The following is a 26,841-nucleotide window of genomic DNA, read 5'->3' on the forward strand; positions in this document are numbered from 1 at the left end:
GAAATATATTTTTAATTAAAATTAAAAAAAAAATTATATTTTTTCCAACTCGTCCAAAAATTAAGCGCGAAATTTAAAAATTAGAATTCTGGAATTTTATTTCAAACTTTTGGCGCGCCTGTAATTTTAGAGCGGGTAAAATTTGTTTTTGTCAAGTTTGTCATCTTGGTTTTAGACATGTTGGAACTTGCAAAGAATTGCGTGTAAAAGTGATGTAAATTTTATTTAGTTTAACAGCTTTTTAATGATTTTTATATTATTTGTGATTGTTTAAATTAGTTGAATAGAATAATACTTGAAAGTAAAACTGGGCGAACTTGTTTTATTGTTGTAATAGTTGCTCAAAATATACTTTAGTGAATAATAGAGGTTATGTTCAGTATCCGGTAAATACATCCGGATCAAAATTTAAAATTCTGATCCAAGAAGTTGTTCTGATCTAACAATGAAATTGTTAAAGAAATTAATATTCAGCAATTGCGAGTACACTATTTACGGTATTTTGATTTAATATTTTCGTTTAATAAGTTGAATAAACAAGTATTTACCGTATATTAAAGAATTTTCCATTTCAGGGAATGCAATTTTAAAACCGGTTTCATCAGAATGGAACGACTTGCGACGTTTAACAGGATCTGTACACAAAGTTCTTACAAAGGACAATGTTTTTGCTAATTTTAAATTCATCGAATATCCAGGTTCTAAATCGCCTTTTCTTGTTAGGGCGTATGAAATTGAAAAAGAACTTCTTAAGGTCCTGAGGTTTCCATTACTTACTTTTTACTTTTTTTTATATATACTTACTTTTCTTTTTACATACGAAATATTTTTAATCTAAATTGCAATTTACACTTTAGGGACTTTAGGTAATTTTTTTTTGTTTTGATCACATTTTTTTTTAACTTTACAGGGGAATATGAAATCCTTTCAAGAAGTTATCAAGGGAAACGTTGGTGATGCAATTGCAATGGGTCAAAAGCCAATTACATTTCTGAGACAAGTTTTAGCACTTGCAATTTTACCCGAACTTCTCAAAGATCCACAATATCCAGAGGATGCAAAAAATCGTGTTAGGACAATTTTAAAAAATTGTAATGGAAACAATGTTGGTTCCTATTCAGCATCGCCTGGAATTGAAATTATCAGAAGGCATATTGCGGAATATATTCAAGAACGAGATGGTTTTCCCAGCGATTACAACAATATTATCCTCTCAAATGGAACTTCGGATGGAATTAAAGTGATTATTTAATTTATTTATTATTTAATAATGAGATATTTTCATAATTTCTAATATTTATTACATTTACTATTAGAAAATAAGTCTACTTACTATTAGAAAATTAGTCTGTTTACTAATAGTAAATTAGTCTCTTTACTATTAATATTAGTAAATAAGTGACTAGGTTTACTATCAGTAAATATGAATTTAGTATATTTATATTTACTTTTATTTACTTTTTAGTCATTTCTAAAACATTTTAATGAATCAATTTTTACTTTAAAGTTATTTTTAAAACTTGTTAACGAATCAATTTTTACTTTTTTAGTCATTTTTAAAACTTTTTAATGAACCAATTAATGAAAAACCATCAGGAGTGATGATACCAATTCCCCAATATCCATTGTACTCGGCAATATTGTCGGAATATGGTTTATCTCAAATAGGTTATTATTTAAACGAGGAAAACAAATGGTCTCTGGATATTAGCGAACTCGAGAGATCTTACAGTGAAGCTGAGAAAAATTCCAATCCACGAGTATTGGTTGTGATAAATCCTGGAAATCCCACTGGTCAAGTTTTATCTCATGAGAATATTCAAGCTATTGTTAAATTTGCACACAAACGTCGTCTTTTCTTACTGGCTGATGAAGTTTACCAGACAAACATTTATGGCGAAAATTCAAAATTCCATTCCTTTAAAAAAGTCATCAACGAAATGGGTGAACCGTATTCTCAAATGGAACTTGCGTCTTTTATGTCCATCTCAAAAGGTTTAATTATTTGGATATTAATTTATTAGTTATCAATTATGTATTAATTAATTATATATTCAGGGTTGCCATAATAGACATGAAATGAAAATTTCATGAAATTGAATTGTGAACAAGTGGATTTCAGAAGTATTTTAGGCAAAACTTTATATTTTCTTTGAATAAATAATTGAATTTTCAAGGAACTGAAGGAACCTTCTCAAAAATTATTAAAAATTCTAGGAAATAATGAGCTTAAAATCTTGAAAATAATTTTTGAGAAGTTACAGTGATTTTTATATATTGAATTTCAAAAGATTCGAAATTTTTAAAAATCATAATGTCTATGAAAAAATAATACCTAATAATTAAATATTTATTTAAAACAAAATTTCTTTTTAATATATTTACAACTAAATATATTTCAAAATAATTACATTTAATTAAAGGATATACGGGCGAATGTGGTCTTCGTGGTGGATACGCGGAAATAGTGAATATGGATTCTGACGTTATGTCTTTGTTCTTAAAGTCCTTCTCGGCAGTTTTGTGTCCAAATATTCTGGGACAAATAGCAATGGATGTGGTTGTGAATCCTCCAAAACCTGATGAACCTTCATATCCAATTTTCATAAAAGAGAAAATGGAAACATTAAATTCGTTAGCCAAGAAATCGTATTTAATGACTGAGACTTTAAACACAATTCCTGGTTACAAGGTATTTTTTTTACTTTTACTTAAATTTTACTTTTTCTTTCCTACTATTCTTTACTTTAATCATCTTTTTATTTTATTTTTATTCACATTTCAAATTGTAATACTAATTCCTTGCAGGTCAATCGAGCAATGGGATCGATTTTTGTTTTTCCAAGAATCGATTTTCCGCAGAAGGCCATTGAGGCTGCAAAAAAAGTCAATCAATCGCCCGATTTATTTTACACATTCAAATTACTTGAGGCCACTGGAATTTGTGTTTTAGCCGGTTCGTGGTTTGGACAAAAACCCGGAACCTATCATTTCAGAACAACAATTCTACCACAAAAAGAAAGGGTAACAAAAATGCTCACGTCCCTGAAGGAATTTCATTTAAAATTTCTCGAAGAATACAGCTGATACGAGCGAAAGGAAAAAAAAATTCAAAGGCCAAAAATACTACTTCAATATTATAAATAACAATTTAAACTGAAAATGAATTAATTGAATTTAACATCTGTTAATTGTGAAGGATTTTATTAAATCGTTAAAAATCAAATTTAAATATTTAAATCAGGATTTCATCGATAATTCAGAAACTTAACGTTACCGACTTTAAATTGTTGGGTATTTAGTTTATCACAAGAATCGCGAGGCTTGTGTTGATCATTCGTCTCGCGTCACAACAGATTCGTATTTATCCATTGACGGAAAAATTAATGATTAACAGCACTGTACAGTGAACTAGAACTAGTTTTCAGTGACCTAAAAATTTCGCAAAGTTCACGGAAGATTCAAAAGTTTCTGCTGACACGGATAATCAAGAGGCTTATATATATTATACAATGGTAACTTTTTGAGAAATCCATCTACAAATTACGGTAACTACTTGTTTTAATCTCAAATTTTGTTTTCTGTTTTGTATTAAAAAAATATTTTTATCTTCTAACTCATTAGTTTGATAGTCTCGAGAAATTGATAACATCATCTTCAATTTGCTCACAAAAATTGATAGTACTACAAAATAAGTTCTGCTAAATTTTTAAAAAGTGAAAATTTGAAAAAGTTTTTTTTTAATTAGAATTTAAATTATTATTATTATTATTTTCTACCAGACTTTAAATTTTATTTTTATTATAAAATAGAAACCAACTCATGTAAGAAGGTTTAGAGTTTTTTTTTGAAATTCTTTTTATATATTTCACTGAGTGACCCAGAAATAAACACTTCCAAATATCTGAGAATAGGTCGTGGTTATGTATATGAAATCTGGGAAATTGCTGAAGTTGTATAAAAATATATTGTGTCAGAAAAACGAATTTAGATTAAAAAAAGAAAAGAACAGGTATGAATTCTTACGTAATGGATTTTCACACTTTAAGTTTATTCAAGTTACGTGAATCTTTTAAAATAATGTGTATTTTTTTTATTAAATTCAATTAAAAGCTGTTGAAATATTTTACAATTAATTAAAATTTGTTTGATTTATAAAGTAAGTTTTTGTAAAAGAAATACTCTATTTATTTAGGCACCTTTTACTTTGACTCCCACACGTGAATAAATTAAGAACCCGGTAAATTTCGAAGCGCCTAAATAATAGCAACCTTCATCACTCTGGTGAATTGCAGATTAAGAATCGAAGTCGTTTTTCAAAAATTTGTTGACAAACAAAAGACAGGAGAGTAATAAAAATAAGCTCGTAAATAAATTAGAATAAAAAAGAAAAAAATTATTAATGGATTATTTTCAAGTCTACTTGCTTCTATATTCCGTTTATTATAATTTTCGTTTATTTAAATTATAAATTAATTACAAAACTTAATTTAACGAAAAATTAATCAAACAAAGAATCTTTTTTAAATTCTTCGAAAGAATTTAATAATATCAATAAATAGTAAATTTTTCACTGGAATTCAATTATTTTAAATACAATTTTAAAAAAATTCTCAAAAATTAACTTTATTTTTAAAATTTTGCAAAAATTCAATTATTTGTAAAAATAATAAATTTTTTCGCAGGGATTCAGTTATTTATAAAAGTTTTAATAAAATTCTATTCAAGAATTCAATTATTTTCAGAAATAATTAAATTGTCGATTTAATTGTGTTGAAAATAATTTTATTCTTGGTAAGATTTTTAATCAAATTCTTTAAAATAATTGAATTGTTTTGAAGAATTTATTTCAATTTTCTTGAAAATAATGGAATTTTTTAAAAATAATTTTTACTGAAAATTTTGAAAGTAATTGAATATTATGAAGATTTTCTTTTAAGTTTTAAAATAACTGTGTTTATTATTAATTATAATTAATAATTTTCCTATTAAATTATATTAAAATTATTCATAGAAAATTTAATTCTTTAAACAATTTTATTTGAGTTTTTATAAAGAATTTTATTAAAATCTTTTGAGAACAATTGAATTATTTAAAAAATTTTATTACAATTTTAAAAAATAATTGAACCTGTTAGAGAAATTTTATTAAAATTCTCTTGAATATAATTGAATTTTTTCATAGAAATTTTATTAAAATTTTGTTAAAAATAATTGAATTTCTCAGAAGAATTTTATTATTTACAAAAATAATTAAATTTTTGCCAAGAATTTTACAATTCATAAAAATACATAATTGAATTTAAATATTTTTTTTAAAAAATGTATTCTTTCAAGAAATTTTATTTAAATTGTATTGAAAATAATGAATTTCTCCGAAAAATTTTATTATTTATGAAAATAATTGAATTCCTTTGAAGAATTTTATTATTTATGAACATAATTAAATTCTTGACGAGGATTTTACAATTCATAAAAATAATTGAATTGTTTTAAAGAATTTTATCTGAATTTTTGAAAATAATAGAATTTTTAAAGGAATTTTATTAAAGATTTTAAAAATAATGTTTTTTTCAAAAGAATTTCATCAAAATTGTTGAAAATAATTGAATTTATATTAAAATTCTTGAAAATAATCGAATATATAATTAATATTTTTAAAAATAATTGTATTCTTTCCAGAAATTTGATTAAAATTGTATTGAATATAATTGAATTAATTCAAAGTGCTTTATTAATTACGAAAATAATTGAATTTTTTCCGCGCGCGTTTTATTTGCTAGTTAATCAATTGAAACAATTAATTTAGCAAAAAATGAATTTAACATAAAATTAGTCAAAAAAAGGAATTAATTAAACAAAATTAAATATTGTTTTGAAAATTATGTTTAGGAAAAATTATTTTATCTCTAGGTTTTTTTAAAAATAAGTTTATAAGGAGATAAAACACTTTTCTGGTAGAAGTGGATTCAAAAAAAGATGATATTATGTCTAATTAGAATAAATATATTTTAACAGCTTTTAATAGTGATTAATATTGATTTAAGAGTCGGTACAAACTGCAAAGAGCATGACCCTAATGAGTTTGATTTTAACAATAAAGTAAATCTGATTTTATCGAATTCAGTGCTCTTCAGAATGTCAATGCTAAGAAAAATGTTTTTGTGCGGGAATATTTAATAAAATCTATATTATGAGAACTCAATTTTAGATTCAAGTGACGCACTTGGTGAATAAATTTTAAATGTTTGAAAAATTAATTTGTATCTAATTAAATTCATTTCTTGTTATAGTTAATAGTGTATTAATTTCAGTTAATAGTGTATTAATTACAGTTAATAGTTTATTAATTAGAGTTAATAGTGTATTAATTACAGTTAACAATTAATAGTGCATTGTGATAATTTTTCAACTACTAAAAATATCAAAAAAGTGTAGTTTCAATTAATTGTCTAAATTATCTCACTTATTTTCAATTAAAATTATAGACTTTAATAGTTTTATTCAAAGCGAATTTCTTTCTAAATAAACGACATGAAATGTTTTATTTAGAGCGTCACGAGTGATGTCATGAATGACAATCAAATTAGCAGTTTTAAAAATATTTTACTGAGTTGTTGAAAAAATTTACTTTCATATTATAATAATATTATAACAATTGTAATAATATATTAATTATAATTATATTCCAATAATACCATATTTCATATAATATATACTATAATTTAATTTTTGTAATTTCATTTTATTGGAGTATTAAATTTTGTGATTTCGTTTATTTTCACAAATTTCGAGTTCTAATCGATTTGAAATTTTTGTTGCAGATCAGTAAAATAGATTTGTGATGTATGGACTAATTTAAAAAATTGTTAAACATAAAGGACCCTGAAGATATTGTGCCTTTGCAGTTAGAAATACACTGGAACTTTGATTATTGAGTCTCGACAAAAGTGAGAGGTGAGTTTTTGAAACTATTTCGAATAATTCTAGCATAAAAGAATTTTTTTTTAGTCATGAAGTGACAAATTAATTTAGGGTTGCCACAGTTGAAGGGAATCGGTGAATTAAGGAAAAAGACTGAGAAAGTAAACCTAATCAGAGAAATCAAGGAAAAGTCAGGGAATTTTATCAAAAGTACTCGAAAAATATTAAATTTTTAGAATTTATAAGAAAATTGAGGATTTTTGTGTCCACTGACATTTGAAAATATTCAAAAGATTCAAATCTTCTTGAATTTCTGTTTGTTTACAAGAATATGAACTTGAATTTATTAAAAATAATTTTACTTAAAAATTCCAAAAATAATTGAATTTTACAAAAGTTGCGTTTATAATTTTCTATAAGCAATATTGATTTTCAAAAGGTTTTAAACTAAAAGTTTAGAAAATTTGAATTTTATATAATTTTAATTAAAAACTCTCAAGAAGATCTTCAAGAATTCAATTATTTAAATACGAAAATTAAATTTTTTTAAAATAGTTGTAACTGTAATCAATTATTTTTTAAAATAATTTTCCAAAAGTTCTGCAAGAATTCAATTATTTAAATACGAAAATCCAATTTTTTTCATAACAATTGTAACTAAAATTTAATTCTCGGTTATTTTTCAGAGTTATTAAAATGAATTAATTGAAAATATGTAATCAAAAATAATTAAAATAATTGATTTTAAAAAAATTATAATAAAAAAATTTTTTTCAAGTCAAATTACAAGTAAAATTAAAAATAAAATTGTTAAAAATATTTTTAAGCAATTTGTAAAGGATAATAGATTTTTCAATGATATATTATAATTAAAAAATTTTCAAATAATTAAAATTTAATTAATTAATTTAAAAAAATAATTAAATTTTCAGAAAATTTAAAGAAATAATTAAGTTTTTAAAGAATTTAAATTAAAAACATGAAAAATATAATATTTTTAAAAACTTTGAATGATAATTCTAAAAAAAATTGTTTTTTTAAATCTCAATACACTTTTATTTGAAGAAAATTGAATTCTAAAAATTATAATAAAATTTTCTAAGAATTAGACTTTTAAGAATATTTTAATACAATTTTTCTAAAATAATTGATTTTCTTAAAAAGAATTTTTGAACAATTTTAAATTTTAAATAATTTTATTTGAAAATTCTATAAGGAAGTTAGTTTTTAAAAAATTTTAATTAGAAATTCTGAAGAAGTTAGTATTTGTATAATTTTAATTGAAATTCGCAAAAAGTTAGTTTTTGCAAAGTTCTGATTAAAAATTCTATAAAAGTTAGTTTTTCTTAAATTTTTATTTCATTGTTTTTAAATTACATATCTACTTGAATTTTTGGATATATAATAATAATTTTAATAATATTCATTGAAAAACTGTCGAATAATCGAAATTTCAGCAAATTGAATTGTAAACAAGTGAATTTTAGATTTATTTTAGATAAACTTTCAATTTTTTCTTTGAATAATTGAATTTTCAAGAAACTTTCTCAAAAAATATTTTAAATAATTTATTTAGAGAAGAATTTTAGTTAAAAATTATAGAAAACAATTGAATTGAAATTATGAAAATAATTTTGAAGAAGTTACAGTAGCAATTCTTATATAAATAATTTTTTTTTTAAAGTTAAAAATTAGAAATTTTAGAAAATTTAAATAATAATCAAAATATTTTTTAGAGTCAGGGAAAAAGTCAAAATTTTATTTGGAAATCAGGGGAAAGTTAAGAAAAAAACAAAATCAAACGCTTGTGGCAACTCTGTTATTATATATATTAATGATCCACAAGTTTTGAACGTTCAAATGAACGAAATATTTCTTATTACAAATATTTTCAAGAATTACTAAATGCAATAAATATTAAAAACTAAAATTTTATATTTAAAAACAAAAATGATATACTTATTTTTTAAGGATTGTTTATTGTAATGAAATTTAAATGATTAAGTTTTATTCCGACAGATTTCACTGCATTTTATATTAAAATACAGATATGAATTTTATTTGCTATTTTTTTCTAAAAACCAAATAACTAAAAGTAATATTCTAATTCAATTTATAGGTACAGTTTGAAAAAGAGCCCTTTTTCTTCTACCAGCTAAATAATCGATACGAGTCTGAATAATCTGGGTTTCAGTGTTATTTCAAATTTACAAATAACAAATTAATAATTGTTTTTTTGAAAAAGAGCGCGATTATTACTTTAAATTCAAAAAAAAAAAAACACACACACAAGGACAGTAGTGCGCAGAACGGGTTCTCTATACTCCAGATTATCAAAAGTCCCTGCGGGAGAGAAAAGAGAGCAGAGTTTTACACATTGACAGCTGTTGATAAGAAGCATCGTTGGAATTTTTATTATTTACACACTGTGTACACACAATCATGAGTACACATGGGCAATTGAAGACATTTATTGGGAAAGCATGGTCACGAGGATGGGAGCGAAGAAGCGGGAGTGACTTTCGTATCAGGGGTACAAGGGGAATGGGAGGCGGTGCTTTAGTCTTTGGTAGTGCTGTGGGCCAGTCTGGAACGACTTTTCTACAGCCGGTGTCATCTCAAAACAATCACACTAAAAGCATGACAAGCGCTGAGAAAAAAGTCCTTACCGAGGACAATGTTTATTATAATTTAAAGGTCATGGAATATGCTGTTCGTGGGCCACTTCTTCTTCGTGCCAATGAAATCGAAAAGGAATTACAAAAGGTGAATGATTCCATTCATAACTTCTAAAATTTGACGTTCGCGCAACTCAATACATTTTCTTTTTCTACGCAAACTCTCATTTTTTGTTCGTTTAATTTCTTTCTTTTTTCTGCTCTATCTTTTTCTATGTTTCTATTTTTTATCTTTTCTATCTTTTTCTACCTTTTTTAGTTCACTTTATTCACTTATTTAATATTTATAGATTCATAGTTATTCACTTATTTAATTTTTATTTATTCATTAATTTCATTATTCATTTATTTTTCTTTAAAGATCGATTTTCAATTTTTTTTTCCCCTCGATGACAGATTGTTGAGACAAGGTTGATTCCTTTCTATTTATTTAGTTTACTACAAGGGGCAATTTTTACTAAAATTAAAATTTCCGACAAATTTTTTTCCATATTTTATAATTTATAATTTTTACATTCTTATTTAAAATCATTTCTCAAGAGGAATATGATTCTTTTGTCTTAGAGAAGTGGATCAATATATTCGGTTTGACTACATTGTCAATGATCACTTGTTGCTTTTGTAAATTGATAGGATTTGAAATTCGATATTTTTATTATTAATCAATTTGCATTGTTTTGACATTTAGCGATTAGAAATTCTAACCAGTGAATTAGAGGTGACACGTGATGTATGCGAAGTGTATATGAATGACAACCGGTTGTAACGTATTTGCAAATTGTTGACATTGACATTTATTATCTTTGTGAGATTTTGTAATGATTTTTTTTCAATTCTGAATATTTTTATTATACGAGAGAAAAAGTAGATTCTAAAATTGAAGCGATAAAATTTTTTTCTTCTTTTTAACTTTAACGTTTTTAATTTTTTCTTTTTGGTTTATTTTTAGGCCTCTTTTACCGTTCTACATTCCAGTAGTCGAGGATCGATTGCCTTAGTAGATTAAAATATTTATACGTGTATATAATGATTTGACGAGAAAATATTTACATACGATTACAAGAAAGGATTGTTAATTGTTAGAAGAAAATTCTTTACATATGTTTCTAAAAAAAGATTCTTGTTCCAATTAAAGATAAAATATTTTCATATTTTTTTATTCATTATTATTATTTTCTCTAAATAACTACTACGATCAAAGAAAACATATTATGGATTTTCTCCACTAATTTTTATTATTATTATTATTTGAGTTTCCCCAGAATTGTTTACGAAACAATTGTTAATTAATTATTATTATATTTCTATTTTATTTTTATAATTTATTTTAATTTAATATTTTACTTTATTTTAAACCACTCGCATTTTAGAATTTTTCTGTTTATCTATTACGCAAAAAAATTTTTATTGTACTAACAATTCTTTTGTTGACGCATACTCAATGAGTTTATTTCATCACGTGAAACTATTTCTTTAAATGTTTCAGCCTTGAAATTACATGATTACATTTTCTCAAATAAAACGTGGAATCTCATAATTTTTAAAGATTTACAATTTTTTTTTCAAATTTACTTCATTTGAAAAAAAATATGTACATACTCTTGTAAAAATGAAGAAATAGATGATAATAATCTTATCTTTGAACTGTCAAACAATTGCAAATAGTTTCTTGTTCTCGTCTCGAAAAATGATAGAGATTAATCGTCATAATCTTATTTTCAATTAATTATTTTACAATATTACTAAATAATAGTTCATTGTTAGTTATAATGATAATTTCCTCATTTTTAATTTGTTGTTAATTTCAAATTAGGTTCGAAAAATTGATTATTATTAAATATTTAGGTAATTATTTAGATTTTTTCTTTTTTTTTTGAAAATTTATTACAGTTTGAAAATAGTGCAAAAAAACTTATTTTGAATTTCAAATTTAATCAATATTAGGGGTTTTCGTCTCTATTGGCAATAAATTTTATTGCACATATTGATGCAATTTTCATAGATATTCGCAATTTTTTTCTTTTTTGCAAATATTTATTATTTTTTGTTCGACTTTGATTTTTGTGAATTGAAGATTAAATATTTCGATTTTTTCTTTCTTTCAGGGCGCCAAGAAACCGTTTAAATCGGTAATTAAAGCAAATATCGGAGATGCACACGCAATGGGAAATAAGCCGATCACATTTCTACGACAAGTATTGGCACTGACAGTAAATCCAGAGCTTTTAGATGATCCAAATTATCCGGAGGATGCCAAGGAACGCGCTTCGACAATTTTAAAAAATTGCGGGGGTGGCAGTGTTGGCGCGTATTCTGCATCTCCTGGAATTGAGATTATCAGAAGACACGTAGCGGATTATATTAAGGAACGCGATGGCTTCCCCAGTGATTACAATAATATTATTCTGGCCAATGGCGCTTCTGATGCTATTAAAGTATGCGAATTATTTTTTTTATCCACCTAACATAATTTATTTGTGTAAAAATGAAAAGGCCTAAAATATGGTTTTCTTATTTAATTTATCTGTAAGAATTTAGAATACTTTATCTCTAATTTATAAAAGTAATAATTTTTAGTTAATACTTTCTCGCAAAAAAGTGTTAATTTTCAAATCGTTTTTTATTATTTGATTTTTCTTTTTTCTAGTCGTTCTTGAAACTTTTTAACGAGCAAGTCGATGGAAAACCGTCAGGTGTGATGATACCAATTCCTCAATATCCACTTTATTCTGCTGTTTTGGCCGAATTTGGTTTATCGCAAATAGGCTACTTTTTGAATGAGGAGAATAAATGGTCCCTTGATGTCAGTGAATTGGAGAGGTCTTATAATGAGGCGAAAAAAACTTGCAAGCCACGCGTATTGGTTGTGATTAATCCTGGAAATCCTACGGGTCAAGTTTTGACACGTGAAAATATCATTGATGTCATTAAATTTGCACACAAACATAATCTATTTCTATTGGCGGACGAGGTTTATCAGACGAATATTTACGACAAAAATTCCAAATTCTATGCATTTAAGAAAATTGTTAACGAAATGGGTAAACCGTATTCTCAAATGGAACTCGCGTCTTTTATGTCCGTATCGAAAGGTATGTTTTCTTAATATTTAGTATCATATAGAAATAAATAATATTATAAAAAATAATTTGTATAATATAGAAATAAATAATAATAATAATGTGAGCAATAGAATAATTTTCGTTATTTTTCGACAGGTTTTTCAGGTGAATGCGGTCTTCGTGGAGGTTACGCGGAAATTGTGAATTTGGAACCGGCTGTAATGGCAGTTTTGATGAAATCAATTTCGGCAATGTTGTGTCCAACAGTATTAGGACAAGTTGCAATGGACGTTGTTGTTAATCCCCCGAAACCCCATGAACCATCTTACGAATCGTTCATGAAGGAAAGACACGAGACGCTCGAATCTTTAGCGGAGAGATCTCGACTGGTTGTCGATACACTTAACGATATTCCCGGATATAAGGTAATTTTTTTCATCACGTCTTATTTTAATATTACATTCAAATTAATATTAATTAATTTATATATATATATATATATCAGGGTTGCTATAGTTTAAGGAAATCAGAGAAAAGTCAAAATATTTATTTGTTTAAAATTCTTAATAAAATTTCACAAAAGAATTCAATTATTTTCTAAAATTTTAATAAATCTTTCGAAACAATACAATTATTTTTTTTAAATAATAAAATCTTTGCGAAAATTTAATTATTTTTAATAAAATTTGACGAAAGAATTCAAATTTTTTCTTAACTCGTTATAAAATTTTTCAAAAATGTTTTTGAATAATTAAAGTTTGAAATTAAAATTTCAATAATGTTTTAAATTGAAGGTTTAGAAATTTTGTATTTTTAATCATAATTTTGAATAAAAATTCTAAAAATTTATGAGGGGGAAAATATCAAAATTTTTATGGCAACCCTGTTTTTAAATTAAAAATACATATAGTTAACATTCTACTAATTTTAATTTTTCATTATATTAAGCTTTTTTTGCCCCAAATGTTTAATATTAATTTGCTAGTAATAATTTAGACTCTTATCAAATTTAATGAAGAACTCTTGATACTAATTAATATCTTTATTGGCATTATTTGAAGATAAAACAGGTACAGAATAAAAATTAAATACACAATTTCAACTATTTATAAATATCGATAAATTTAAAAAACTTCAACACAATTTTCAAACTTAGAAATTTTCTCTAATATTTGAAAATTACTAAAATATATATATCAACAGAAAAGAAATTTATTTCTATAAAAAAAATTTGCAACTACTACTAAATTCATCTATTTTGTGAGCTATTTTTATATTCTGGATTCAAATTGCTTTTTGAATACCTTTGAATAAAAGGGAAACACAAATTCAAATTTTGTTTCTCAAATACTGTCGTGTTTTTTTTTTTTTTAATATTTAACATGGATATTTCTTGCCAGGCTAATCCATCGATGGGTGCGATGTACGTCTTTCCGAAAATTAATCTCCCTGAGAGAGCGATTAAGGAGGCGAAAGCCAAAGGCATGCAACCCGATGTATTTTATGCATTTAAGCTCTTGGAAGCTACTGGAATTTGCATCATACCCGGCAGTGGTTTTGGACAAAAACCAGGAACATATCATTTCCGTACAACAATTTTGCCACAAAAAGAAATGATCAAAATGATGCTTAATAGTCTTAAGGAATTTCATATAAAGTTCCTAAAAGAATATAGTTAAAATGACAATAATAGAAATGAAAAAAAAAAATTTCAATGCTGACAAATAATAATTTTAATGTACTTATATATATAATATTATATACACGTTTGAAAAGCAAAAAGAATTTTCCGGTCTTTTGACTACAAAGAGAATTTTGTCGACTGATCGAAATAATTGTCGTTCGAATTTAACTGTCGTTTTACTGTTAAATGTCGTTGATTTGTAAATAGCACTTTGTTGATAATTGTGCTTTCGATTATATTAATTAAATTTTACAAGAAAAAAGTTAAATTTTGAGCATTTTCCTTTTTTTCTAATCTATATTTACATTTTGAAAAATAATTCTTACTTTCTTTTTGGGGGGACGGGAGAGTTTCTACAGGTAATTAAAGGTCACTAGACAACCTTTCAATTTCCTCAACGAAATATTGCATATCCTCCTGGGTCAATGCTGAATTTTGCAGAACGAGTCTGAAGAAATTTCTATTTTGTCTCAAAGGCTGATATGTGATGAGCATCGAGCCTTGTTTCACCATTCTTTCCTTTATTATCGGCGCAATTTTATGCAATTCATTCATCAATTGTTCACCGGTCATTTGTCGTTTGGATGGTGGAATATAGCGGAAGCAAATATTTGTGCACTCTGGTTCCATTAATAATTGCCATCCATTACGATTTCTTATCAGCTCCAAGAAATAGCGGGACAATGCGAAGACATGATTCACGTGTTTTTCAAAGCCTGCGGTGCCCTTTGCCTTCCACATGAACCAAAATTTAAAGACATCAGCACGTCGACCGCATTGAATTATTTTGTCGCCAACATCGTAGGATGTGTCGTAAAATTTGTCTTTTTGAAAAAGATACGTGGCCTTTGCGCCGTGTGCTGATTGCATCAAATTTTCGTGACGTGTCAAGAATGTTGAACATTGTTGAGGAGCTGTTAACATTTTATGGGGATTCCACGTGACGGAGTCTGTAAACTGAATTCCCTCCAGCAAGTGACGATGTTTTCTGTTTGTAAAACAAATATTTTTAATAAGTATTTCAAAAATTCATAATAATTTTAGTTAATATTAAAAATTAAATTCAAAATATTAAATCAGGGTTGCCACAGATCAGGGAAAACAAAAAGGAATTTAGGAAAAGTCAGGGAAAGCAAAATTGGTCAGGAATATCAGGAAAAAGTTGGGGATTTTTATTAAAAGTTCTGGAAAAAATTAAACTTTTAGAATTCATTAGAAAATTCAGAACTTTGATATTTTAAATAAACTTCAATAAAATTCTCAATATAAGAATTGAATTATTTTTAATACAATTTTAATTAAATTCGTCAAAAAAATGTGCAAGAATTCAATTATTTTTCTAAAAAATAAAATTCTTCGCTGGATTTTAATTATTTTTAATCAATTTTAATAAAATTCTTTGCTGAATTTCAATTCTTTTAAAAATATTAATAAAATTCTTTGCTGAATTTCAATTATTTTTAAAAATATTAATAAAATTCTATATTAAGAATTGAATTAATTTTAATACGATTTTAATTAAATTCGTCAAAAAAAAAATTAGCAAAAATTCAATTACTTTCAATACAATTAATAAAATTTTAATAAAATTTCTCAAAAGAATTGAATTATTTAAACATATTTTTATAAATCTCTTTTCAGAAATTTTTAATTATTTGCTACAAAAATTTTATTTTTCATTTCAGATAAATTTAATTATTTTTTTAACATAATTTTAATAAAATTCTTCGCAGAAATTCTAATTCTTTTATGATTAATATAATTTTTCACAGGAATTCAATTATTTTCAATGCAATTTTAATTGAATTTCTGGAAAGAATTGAACTATTTTCAAAATTTTCAAATACAATTTTAATTGAAATTCTCTCGAAAGAATTAAATTTTTTGAGATTTAAAATTTCAATTTCCATAAAAATCTTCAAAACAATTCAATTATTTTTAAAAATTTGAATAAAATTCTATGTAAAAATTGAATTTTTTCAAATTCAAAATTTTAAGACATTACAAAAATTACTAAAAGTAATATAAAAAATTATCAAAAATTTTATCTTTCAAAATAGAAACAATTTCACAAATTAAGGCAAAATTGTGAAAAATAAATTAATTTCTACATTTTTGTTTGCGATAATATTTACGAAAAAACTTATTCTCTAAAATTCAATTAGTAGAAATTTTTAAAAACTGGAACAAAATTAATATGAATTCTCTAATTTATTAAAAATAAATAAAATTCAGTTTTTCTTAGTATGTAAATTAATTTAATATAATAGAATATTATTAATTATTATAATTTCCAAAAGTTTCAGATTGAAGTTTTAGAAAAGTTGAATTTTAAAAACTTTTATTTTTAAACTTTTAATTTAATTTAATTTTTTCGAAATTAGTTGTATTTTTGAATATAATGGATATATTTAATAGAAAAATTTTCAAATTATCAAAATTTTATAAAATTCAATTGTGTAAACAAGTAAATTTTAGAAATATTTTAGGTGAAATTTCTTAGTTTGTTAAAATAAATAATTGAATTTTTTAATGACCTTTCTCAAGAATTATTAAAAATAATTGAATTAGAGTAGAATTTTAATTAAAAATTCGAGGAAAATAATTGAATTTTTTAAGAACTTTCTCAAAAAATATTAAAAATATGTAATTGAATTAAAGTTGAATTTTAATTAAAAATTCGAGAAAAATAATTTATTTTTTAAGAACTTTCTCCAAAATTATTAAAAATAATTTAATTAAAAATTCCAGGAAAATAATTGGATTTAAATCTTGAAAATAATTTTGGATAAGTTACAGTCTATCAATGAATTCTTATAAATTATTGAATGTCAAGAGATTTGAAATTTGAAATTTTTAAAAATCTTAATTCCTTTGGAAAAATAATAATAATTAAATATTTATTTAAAAAAAACTTGATGTTAATTAAAATTAAAATATTCTTAGGGGTCAGGGAAAAACTCAAAGTTCTGTCTGAAAATCAGGGAAAAACAAAATCAAATTTTTCTGGCGACCCTGTAAATACTAAATTAAAAATAGATACTAAATATTAAATTAAAATTGCCAAATACAAAATTAAAAATAAAAAAATAAATTAAAAATACAAAATTCAATAACTGGTAATACCAGATTAATTTAAAATTCCGATATCGTTATAGAATTTTAAATTATACAATAATTAAATAGTTCAACCTATCATTAACTTCAATGTAATAGATAATTTGAAAATTGCATTTTTTGTAGGGTAATATTTAAAATACTCCATTTAAGATTTTTTCTTTTTGCTTAGAAAATAGAAAGGTTTTGACCTTGCATTGAACTATTTACTTTCATTTTTCAGTTTCTTTTTTTTCTTGTTTTTTTTTTTTTTGCTAATACGTGTGACTTTTTAAGCGCTTCATTAATTTTTTTCATACCGATTGTACAAGATTTATAGTTTCATTTACAACTATGTTGTAGGTATTTATTTACTTTGTTACAATTATTTATTTATTACGTTATTTGTCGAACGTTAATAGTTTATGAAAAAATGTTCATGTATTATTTATTGCCATTCTCATAATGTGGAGGTCTTTTTTTCTATTTTATATTAATTTGAAACTTTAAATTAACTTAACTAACAGGATTTCGATCGAAAGAAATATGGAACTGAGAATTTTGTTGTGAATTTTTGTTATTTAAATTAAGTTTATTAAAATTATTTCGATCGAGAAAAAAATCGGGAATTACTTGTAATTAATTTAAAATTTTAGAATTGAGTTGATTAAAATTATTTCAATCGAGAAAAAAATCTGGAATTGTAATTAATTCGAAACTTTAAATTAACTTAATAAAATTATTTCGATTGAGAAAAAATCTGGAATTACTTGTAAATTGTTTTTGTATTTCTTTAAAGAATGGATATTATTTTTTAAAATTTTATTGTTATTATTTTTATTGTAATTATTATTATTATTTTTTTTATTGTTATTATTATTATTGTAACTGAAATGAAACTGAATTTTCAGACTCACTTGGACATCAAGGCGCTTCCACCCCAAGCGGCATCGACGTGGAACCACATTTGATATTTATCGCAGATCTTTTTGATCTCCAAGAGAGGATCAAAAGCGCCGAGAACGGTTGTGCCAGCGGTCGCTGAGACCATTAGAGGAACTGCACCCTCATCAAGAACTTGTTGAACTTGTTTCTCCAAATCTTTGACGCACATTTTACCACGTGAATCAACCTTCACTGAGAAGACATTTTGCATTCCAATTCCCATGAATGATGCTAATTTTTTCACTGAATAATGTGCATCCTCAGAAGTAAAGACAATGAGTCGTGGCAATTGACAGAGGCCTGTTTCTTTAATTTTTGGAAATTTATTGTGTCTCGCGAGACTAATGGCATAGCCATTTGCCATTGAACCACCGGGACAAAAAATGCCATCGCCCTTGCCATCTTTCCAGCCGACAATTCGTCGTAATTCCTTGAGGACTTCCTCTTCCATTAATGAGAAGACGGGCGATACTTCGTAGGTGTAAATTGAAGGATTTAGAGCGTCTGTCAGCCATTGACCAACGAGACCGTATGGATCGAGTCCGGAGAATAATTGATTTACAAAATGTGGATGTCCAGTTTTTACGCTGTATTTTATCACTGATTTCGCGAGTTTGAGAAGATCGTCCTGTGAGACACCGTCGTCGGCGAGATTGAAGTTTATTATTGATTTGAGATCCAATGGTTCCACCCATTCGACAACTTTGCTCTTCCTCGAGAGACCCTGGTTAAGAAAAAATTAACAAACGAAATAGGTAATGTTTACACTGTATTTCTTATTTTCTTAGTTCTATTCTTTTTTTCAATTATTTAAAAAACATCAATAACTTCTTTTTTAAATAAATATTTAATCATTATTATTTTTCCATAGGAATTAAGATTTTCAAAAATTTAAATTCAAACCTTCTTGAAATTCAACAACTTACAAGAATATTTTATTAAAAAACAGGAAGATGCCTGAGTGATAAAATAATTATTTTATATTATAAAAATATTGTTTGTATACTGTTCAATTTTACGTGAACTTTCATCGATTATTCGGAAATTCTTCAATTGTTCAATTAAAAAATAAAAAGTTGAAATTAACTTTAAAAAAATAAATTAAACTTTTTTAAAAAAATTAATTCTATACAGAATTGTTAGTTTAAATTATCAAAAATTCAAATTTTCAAAGATTTAAATTTGAAACCTTTTAAAAATTTAAGCTATAATGCTTTTAATATTCAATTATTATCTGAAATTTTAACTCAAATTCAATTTTAAATCAATTCTTATTGGAAAATTTTACGAGAATTCAATTAAATACAAAAATAAATAATTTATTGAATAATTGAATGTTTTTTAAAATTGAATTCTCATAAATTTTATCAACAAATTTTTAAATAATTTTGTTCTTTCGACGAATTTTAAACAAAAATTTTTAAGAATAATTAATTACATTTTTCAAGAAAGTCGATTAAAATTGCATTAAAAATAATTGAAATTTTGCGAAGAATTTTATTATTTAAGAAAATTTAAGGAAATAATTAAAAATGTTTGCGTTTGTTTTATTACAATTTTTTTTAAATACATAATTTAATTCTTTTGGAAAATTTTATTAAAATACGTAGATATTATTGAAAATCATGGAATTTAGAAAAAATTTTCAAAATAATTCAAATTTTGCAAAGAATTTTATTAAAATTTTTTGAAAATAATTGAATTTCAACGGAGAATTTTATTACTTTTGAAAATAATTAAATTTTTGCAATCATTTGTAACTTTTCCACAATTAAATTTTTTCTAGTGTTTTTCACTAAAATTCTTCTATAAATCCATTACTTTAATAATAAAATTTCCCAAAAGAATTCAATTATTTAAACAAATTTTTAATAAAATTCATTACAAGAATTCAATTATTTTCATTAATAATAAAACTCATCACAGAATTTCAATTATTTTTTATTGCAAATTTTAAATGAATTCCTCATAAACTGCAATTACCTATTCTTAAAAATTTCATTAAATTTCTTCGAAACAATTAAATTATTTTAAAAATTTTGTTATAATTTGTTTATTAGAATTTAATTATTATTTTTTAAAACATTTTAAATTAAATTTCTTGAAAGAATTAAATTATTTTCAAAAATTGTCATAAAATTCTTCGCGGAAATTTAATTTAAAAAATTTTTCGAAATTCAATTATTTTCAATATGTAGATTATTTCAATAAAATTTCTCAAAAGAATTTAAAACATTTTTCAAATAAAATTCGTCTTAGGAATTTTATATTTTCATAAGTTATAGATTTTTTTTGGAAAATTTCATTTAATTTCAAAACCTCTTGTAAAATTCTTTGCAGAAATTCAATTATTTTCAATACAATTTGAATAAATTTTTTTGGTGGAATTATTATTTTTAAAAAGTTTAACGAATTTTGTTGATAGAATTAAATTATTTAGAAATTCAATTATTTAATTATTTCAAATTGATTTAATTTCAATTTATACTTTTAATACAATTTTAAATGAATTCTCCGAAAATTTTTTTTGAAAATTTAATCAAAATTCTTAGAAAGAATTCAATTATTTTAAAAAATTTTGATAAAGTTTTTTATAAGAGTTCAATTTTAAGAAATATTCAATTATTCAACAAATTATTTATTTTTGGACTTAAATAATTTAATTTTCGTTGAAATTTCTAATAGGAATTGATTTAAAATTGAATTTCATTTAAAATTTTAGATAATAATTGATTTACAAGATTTTTAAATTGAAATCATTGAAAATTTTAATTGTTGTCAAACTGTAATAATATTTAAATTTTTATTTCTAAATAAAATTATTAATGTTTCGAATAATTTTACTTAGTTGTAATTTTTAGAAATAATTAAATTTCAAAATTCTTTATTATATTGAAATCATTTAAAATATTTTAATTCCTGTGGAAAAATAAATAGGTATTTAAATTTTTTATTAAAAAATATTTTTCTATTTTTGAATGTAATTTAATTTAGAAATATTATGACAAAATTGAGTCGTCAAATTTAATTTTTGATAGCTACTTTTTTCAGTGTTAAAGCTATTTTTTTAAAATTAATTATCGATAATGAAGCCTATATGTTTGATAGAATAGAAAAAATTATGAAAAAATATTAAAAATATTAAAAATGAAAATTTGGATTTGTAAAAATATGCAAATTTCATTGAAGACTAAAAATTCTATTTCGTTTTTTAATAAATTAAAATGTATTTCTTCTTGAATTTATTTTTATTCATTTATATTTTGTATAAAAATTTTGTATTTAATTTTAAATCTACTTTTATTCATATACTTTTATTTTATTCAAAAATTCCTTATTTAATTTTAAATGTACTTTTCTTCATTTATATTTTGTATACAAAAGGAGAAAGTAATAGTTACAAAAAAGAAGTTGAATTATGTCTTGAAAAAAAAATATTGTAATCAGACATAATAATATTTCTTGAATGAAATTTGTCAAATTGATTCGATCCAGTTTGTAAATAAACATTTTTTTTATTTTATGTTTCAACGGCCTTGACTTAACGATAGAAAGTTTAGAAAAACGTCAGTTTCATGCATGATTGCTATGAGCGAACATGACACTGTCTTGTAATTGGTCCTCTATATTGATTAAAATTGACAAAGAATTAGTTTTTTTGTTTGTTTTTCTTTTTTTTTTAATTTATGTATTCTAAAATTTTACTTTATTCTATTCTTTACCTTATTCTAAATGAATGGAAATATGTTTTATGAACTAATTAGGCGAATGCAACTCATTTCTACAGCATTTGTTATGAATCAATTAATCACATAATTGGTATTTAATTACGAATAGCAGGTGGTTGATGAATTGATATTATTATTACTTAGAAGTTAGAATATTAGTCACGTGTCATAAATTAGATAGGAATTTTATGATAAAGGTCATGGATAATTAGATTATTATTGTTTACTAAATTTTTTTATCTACTAGAAGATTCACAGGGAAAAAATCTTCAAAACAAAGACGATAAGGAAAAATTCATTTTTTTACACTTTCAAGAAAATTTATTTTGAAAATAATTAAATCTTCAACTTTCTTTTATTTAGTGATAATAGAGATTTTTTTATTTCTATCGAAAGCAAACTATGACAGTAATAGAAATAAAATAAAAAATTATTTAACTATAATAAATTTAATCGAAGAATGGTGTTTTTAATTCATTCGATTTTATTTAAAATTTATTAATAATATTCCATAATAATGTTATTATTAAAATTTTCCTTGATACAAAAAATAATCTTTTTTTAAGTGAAGAACAATTTATTAATAATATTCTGTAATAATGTTACTATTAAAATATTCTTCTCGTTACAAAAAAGAATCTTTTTTCAAGTGAAGAAAAATTTATTAATAATATTCTATAATAATGTTACTATTAAAATTCTTCTCGATACAAAAAAAAAGGAATTCTTTTTTTTCTCTCAAGGGAAGAAAAAATCGAAGTTATTTAAATGCAACTTGTGTAAATCGAGCAATTTCAATAAAGGTTACAAAAGGTAAAAAAAATTAATTTCAAGATGGAAATTAGATTAATTGCACACCTAATAACATACTTTGTTGCATTCTAGGCATAAAAATTGTTATTACGAAAAAAAAGACATTGAAGGTAACTGATTTTTTCCTTGAGAAAAATTAAAAAAAAAAAAAAAAAATGGGTGCGTACGAATCGTGAAGGAAACTTGACAGTTGCCCTGAACTTGTAGTTAATTTTGTTTCTAAGAATTATCTCTATTCTGATAAATTCACAAATATGGAACTTGAACAACAGTCTCATCCTAAATCTAATCTTTCTAGATTTTTTTTTTCATTTTGTTCGAACTGATAAGTTAAGTTCATTGATCCAATAGGTCGTACAATTTGACAAATAGTAATTTCAAGTTTCAATTTATTGAAAAATTTTTACTTCAGATAAATTTTAATTTTGAGATTAAAAATTCTAATTTGAGATAAAATTCGAAAAAAAAATGAAAATAAATACTAATTTTAAGGAAAAATATTTTTTCTATACTAAATGAAAATTTGAAAGAAAACTAAAAAGTAAACAATAAATTAAAATTTTTACAGAGAAGAAAAAATATTTATTTTGAAAAGAAAAGAAATTGAAATTTATCATTTCGTTGAAATTTCTTTTGAATTAAAGAAATTTAAATCAATCCACTCATAATATGATGAATAATCGTAGGTCAGGGAAAGTGTATATTTATATAAAAGACGCGAAATGGATTTTATATGCTTGTCAGTCAAGGAAAACCCATAGAAATCTCGGTAGATTTCCATAATCGCCTCCTTTTAAATTCTAAATTCCACAAATTGAATAATTCGTCTATTATAAACACCCAATAAAAATTTATTATTTTACCTATAAACTTTATTTTCGAAAATTCTATAATTCTCAGAATATTAAATTTTTAAACCAAGAAAATAGTGATTGAATAAATAATAGAAAATAAATAAATTAATTAATTAAAAAAGAATGTACGAAAAAGAAAATTTTCATTTTCATTTTAATGAAAAATTGAATATTTTAATTAATAAATAAATAGAAAATAAAAATAAATGGTGGAAACAAAATAATATAAGTATATAAATAAATAATACAAATAGTAAGAAATAAAAAAAAAATTAAAATTAATTTTTCAAAAGTTTTAAATAATAATTGTTTTTATTAATATAAAATGAAAAATAAAAACAAATGATGGAATCAAAATACGAATAAATAATAAAAATAGTAACAAATATTCAAAATACCATTTTTTGATAAACTTTATTAAAAATGAAAATTTTAGCAAAATTTTGAGTAAATTGTTTGTATTTGACATAAGGACAGGAAAATTTAGAGAAACAATGAAATTTCACTGATATTTACAAATAAATATGTAAAATTTGTGATTTTAAAGTAAGAATGTAATAATAATGAATTGTATTGACTTTTTTCTCCTGGATTCTCGTTTGAAGAAGTCAAGGAGCTAAGAATGATAAGTGGATATAGTATGATTTATTTATGAAGCTGATCTCATTAATCATACCATTTATGCATTGAGTTTGTTCACTCGATGAAAAACGTTTTACATTATTATCATCTCGAAAAAGATTCCTTATGCAATTCATGGCGAGATTACCGTTATTTTTTTCCACTATACTTTTCTAAACTTGTATTCAAAATTATAATTTTTAATAATAGTCGAGAGAGAGAGAGAGAGAGAGAGAGAAAAAAATAGAAATAAAAATTTTTCATTAAAACCAATTTTATTTTTTCCGTCAATTACTTTCTTTCAATAATCGAATTATTTGTTTACTGTGAAAATGTTTTCCAATTCGCTCGAGTTTAATCAGTGTTATTTGTTCAACATATATAACAAGTGGATTAATTTGTGTTTTACCTACTTGCATTTCATTTGTGTTCTTGATTATTGAGTTAGAAGTTCTAATCTTTCTTGAGAGTTGCTCCGAAATTTTTTTATTGCAAATTTTGAATTTTAATTTTCGATTTTAATTTTGAATTTTAATTAAAGTTAAAAATTTGAAACATGAAATTTGAATTTGAATTTAAATTAAAATTAGAAATTTGAAACTTGAAATTTGAATTTAAATTCAAATTGAAAAGTTTGAAATTTAAATTTAAATTAGAATTAAAAATTTTTATTTGAATAGAATTAAAAATTAAAAATTAAGAATTGAAAATTTGAAATTTAAATTCAAATTCAAATTTTTTAATTCTTAATTTAATTTAAATAAAATTATTTAATTCGTAATTTAATTTAAATACAATTTTTTAATTTTTAATTTAATGTAAATTCAAATTTCTAATTTAAATTTCTAATTTCTAATTTAAATTTCTAATTAAAAATTTTTTAATTAAAAATGTTTAATGATAGATTTCGGTTAGTTTGTAACAATAGTTTTGCAATTATTTGTTTGTTTACTGAGTGATTGAAAAAATAGTGATTATAAATTTTTTGCAGGCCACTCACCTCGAAGACAGCATCGTTGAGAATTAAATCGACAGAATCACGAATGAATTTCTCGTGCTCGCGCCTCGATGGGAGACTGCGAAGGGATTCCGCGAGTTCATTATCGTTGACCGAAGTGCTGACCGTGGAAGAACTCTTGGTACCGTTTTGTGAATTTTTTAAAAAATTCTTTGGACCATTGGAATTATTGCAAGTCATCCCCGTTGTTGTTGTTGTTTTCGTCGTATTCCCAAAGGTATTACAATCAACTTCCTGACACAAACACTCTTCCATGGTCTCTTCATTAGCTGGCATTGCTCTCTTGGTAGATCGATTCGTTCTGGACCTCCGTTTACGGCCTCGGCTTCCTTTATACGCTAAAAGCAAGCTAAAAGTTTGTATCAAGGACAAAACAAACGTTGTGAACTCCCTCCATGTGAGAGACTATATACACTTTACGTATCTCTGAATCGTGTCATAGTTTTTACTCCTTATAAACTCTCCATAACTATAGCGTTTCACACATCAATAAATTATAAAATCCTTTTCCTGGAAATTTTATTTCAAATTCTTCGTGGTGACGACGTCTTCTCGTCATAAAAATTCCCCCCCGAAAATTATTGTCAGGTATTTTTATTTCACTTTGTTTTTTTTTTCTTCTTCTCTTCCGCTTCTGACACGTTCCCCAGGTACGAGATTGTGACCTAGTGTTCGTTGTTATAATCGCCAATCACCGCGCAATTAAAACAAATATTCTCGGAGGGAATAAAAAAAAATTCTATGACGTTCTTGTCGCTCTCGATTGAATCACTTTTTGAAGAACTTAGAAAACAAAACCTTTTCGATTTCGAAATTTAAATCTTATTTAAAATTTAAATTTTTGTTAAATAAAATTTTTCATTTTCTTTCAATTTTGAAAAAAAGACAAATTATTTCCTTTCGTTTATTGTGATGACAAGATGCGCGTTTATTGCGAACCGAATGCCTCATTAAAAAGAGTGTTTCTTCAGCTTCTTCTGCAATTTAATTATCATTGTCTTATCTGATTGGCGATTACGCATTTTTATCATATTAATAAAGTTCAATTTCTGTTTGCAATTAATTAATGACGTACTCAATGCAATACTGGGTGAAAAAATACTAAAATTTTAATACTACATTTTCCTTGAAATGGAAAATATAATAATTTTATTGATAATTCGTTAAAAATTGATATGTCACACACGAAAAAAACACATTTTTTTTACTTGTTTCGTTATTGTTTTTTTGAAAAATAATGTCTGGTTATAAAGATTAAAATTTATATAACATATTCCTTTTCTCGGGAAGTTTTGATACTTTCATATGTGAGGGCAATGAAAAAAATTCTGAATAGTTAAAAAAAGAAATAAAAAAAACACTCTGTCAGTAGGGTAAATGGCATTGCAGGAAACCTTCATCATACATTTTTTTTTGCC

The 26,841-nt window shown here is 23.9% G+C and overlaps 2 protein-coding genes across 4 annotated transcripts; one reads left to right on the top strand and one right to left on the bottom strand.

Annotated features, from left to right (window-relative positions):
* The first annotated feature begins 171 nt into the window (after window positions 1–171).
* Window positions 172–14,616, top strand: LOC122509430 (alanine aminotransferase 1). Of its 3 annotated transcripts, XR_006302355.1 has the most exons (8): window positions 172–497; window positions 576–754; window positions 911–1,240; window positions 1,551–1,995; window positions 2,424–2,692; window positions 2,809–3,548; window positions 6,825–6,957; window positions 9,044–9,355. XR_006302355.1 is itself a non-coding variant. In XM_043623523.1 (7 exons), the coding sequence occupies exons 3-7, from the start codon at window positions 9,367–9,369 to the stop codon at window positions 14,341–14,343; spliced, it is 1,647 nt and encodes a 548-aa protein (XP_043479458.1). In that variant the 5' UTR covers window positions 3,203–3,548; window positions 6,825–6,957; window positions 9,044–9,366; the 3' UTR covers window positions 14,344–14,616. The 3 variants fall into 3 exon arrangements, 2 of the variants coding, with proteins under 2 accessions (XP_043479458.1, XP_043479459.1); XM_043623523.1 differs by lacking the exons at window positions 172–497; window positions 576–754; window positions 911–1,240; window positions 1,551–1,995; window positions 2,424–2,692 and adding exons at window positions 11,708–12,037; window positions 12,250–12,694; window positions 12,821–13,089; window positions 14,065–14,616 and having other exon boundaries at window positions 3,203–3,548; window positions 9,044–9,690; XM_043623524.1 differs by lacking the exons at window positions 172–497; window positions 576–754; window positions 911–1,240; ... (1 more) ...; window positions 2,424–2,692; window positions 2,809–3,548 and adding exons at window positions 6,113–6,229; window positions 11,708–12,037; window positions 12,250–12,694; window positions 12,821–13,089; window positions 14,065–14,616 and having other exon boundaries at window positions 9,044–9,690.
* LOC122509428 (cysteine sulfinic acid decarboxylase) lies at window positions 14,374–26,518 on the bottom strand. The gene is made up of 3 exons (XM_043623522.1): window positions 25,406–26,518; window positions 18,362–19,113; window positions 14,374–15,336 (listed from the first exon to the last, which is right to left on the bottom strand). Exons 1-3 carry the CDS (start codon window positions 25,697–25,699, stop codon window positions 14,712–14,714), a joined length of 1,671 nt encoding a protein of 556 aa, XP_043479457.1. The 5' UTR covers window positions 25,700–26,518; the 3' UTR covers window positions 14,374–14,711.
* Window positions 26,519–26,841: the final 323 nt, after the last annotated feature.

The sequence above is a fragment of the Leptopilina heterotoma genome, unplaced genomic scaffold, assembly GCF_015476425.1.
Source record: "Leptopilina heterotoma isolate Lh14 unplaced genomic scaffold, ASM1547642v1 Lhet_60, whole genome shotgun sequence".
NCBI lineage: Eukaryota > Metazoa > Arthropoda > Insecta > Hymenoptera > Figitidae > Leptopilina > Leptopilina heterotoma.

What these genes read in the sequence shown, in the direction of transcription:
- LOC122509430 (XM_043623523.1), top strand. Translation starts at nt 9,367, where the DNA reads ATGAGTACACATGGGCAATTGAAGACATTTATTGGGAAAGCATGGTCA. An exon ending in TCGAAAAGGAATTACAAAAG is followed by an intron (nt 9,691 to 11,707) that starts GTGAATGATTCC and finishes TCTTTCTTTCAG; the next exon opens with GGCGCCAAGAAACCGTTTAA. An exon ending in TTTTATGTCCGTATCGAAAG is followed by an intron (nt 12,695 to 12,820) that starts GTATGTTTTCTT and finishes ATTTTTCGACAG; the next exon opens with GTTTTTCAGGTGAATGCGGT.
- LOC122509428 (XM_043623522.1), bottom strand. Translation starts at nt 25,699, where the DNA reads ATGCCAGCTAATGAAGAGACCATGGAAGAGTGTTTGTGTCAGGAAGTT. An exon ending in TCAACGATGCTGTCTTCGAG is followed by an intron (nt 19,114 to 25,405) that starts GTGAGTGGCCTG and finishes TTTCTTAACCAG; the next exon opens with GGTCTCTCGAGGAAGAGCAA. An exon ending in GGAAGCGCCTTGATGTCCAA is followed by an intron (nt 15,337 to 18,361) that starts GTGAGTCTGAAA and finishes TTTTACAAACAG; the next exon opens with AAAACATCGTCACTTGCTGG.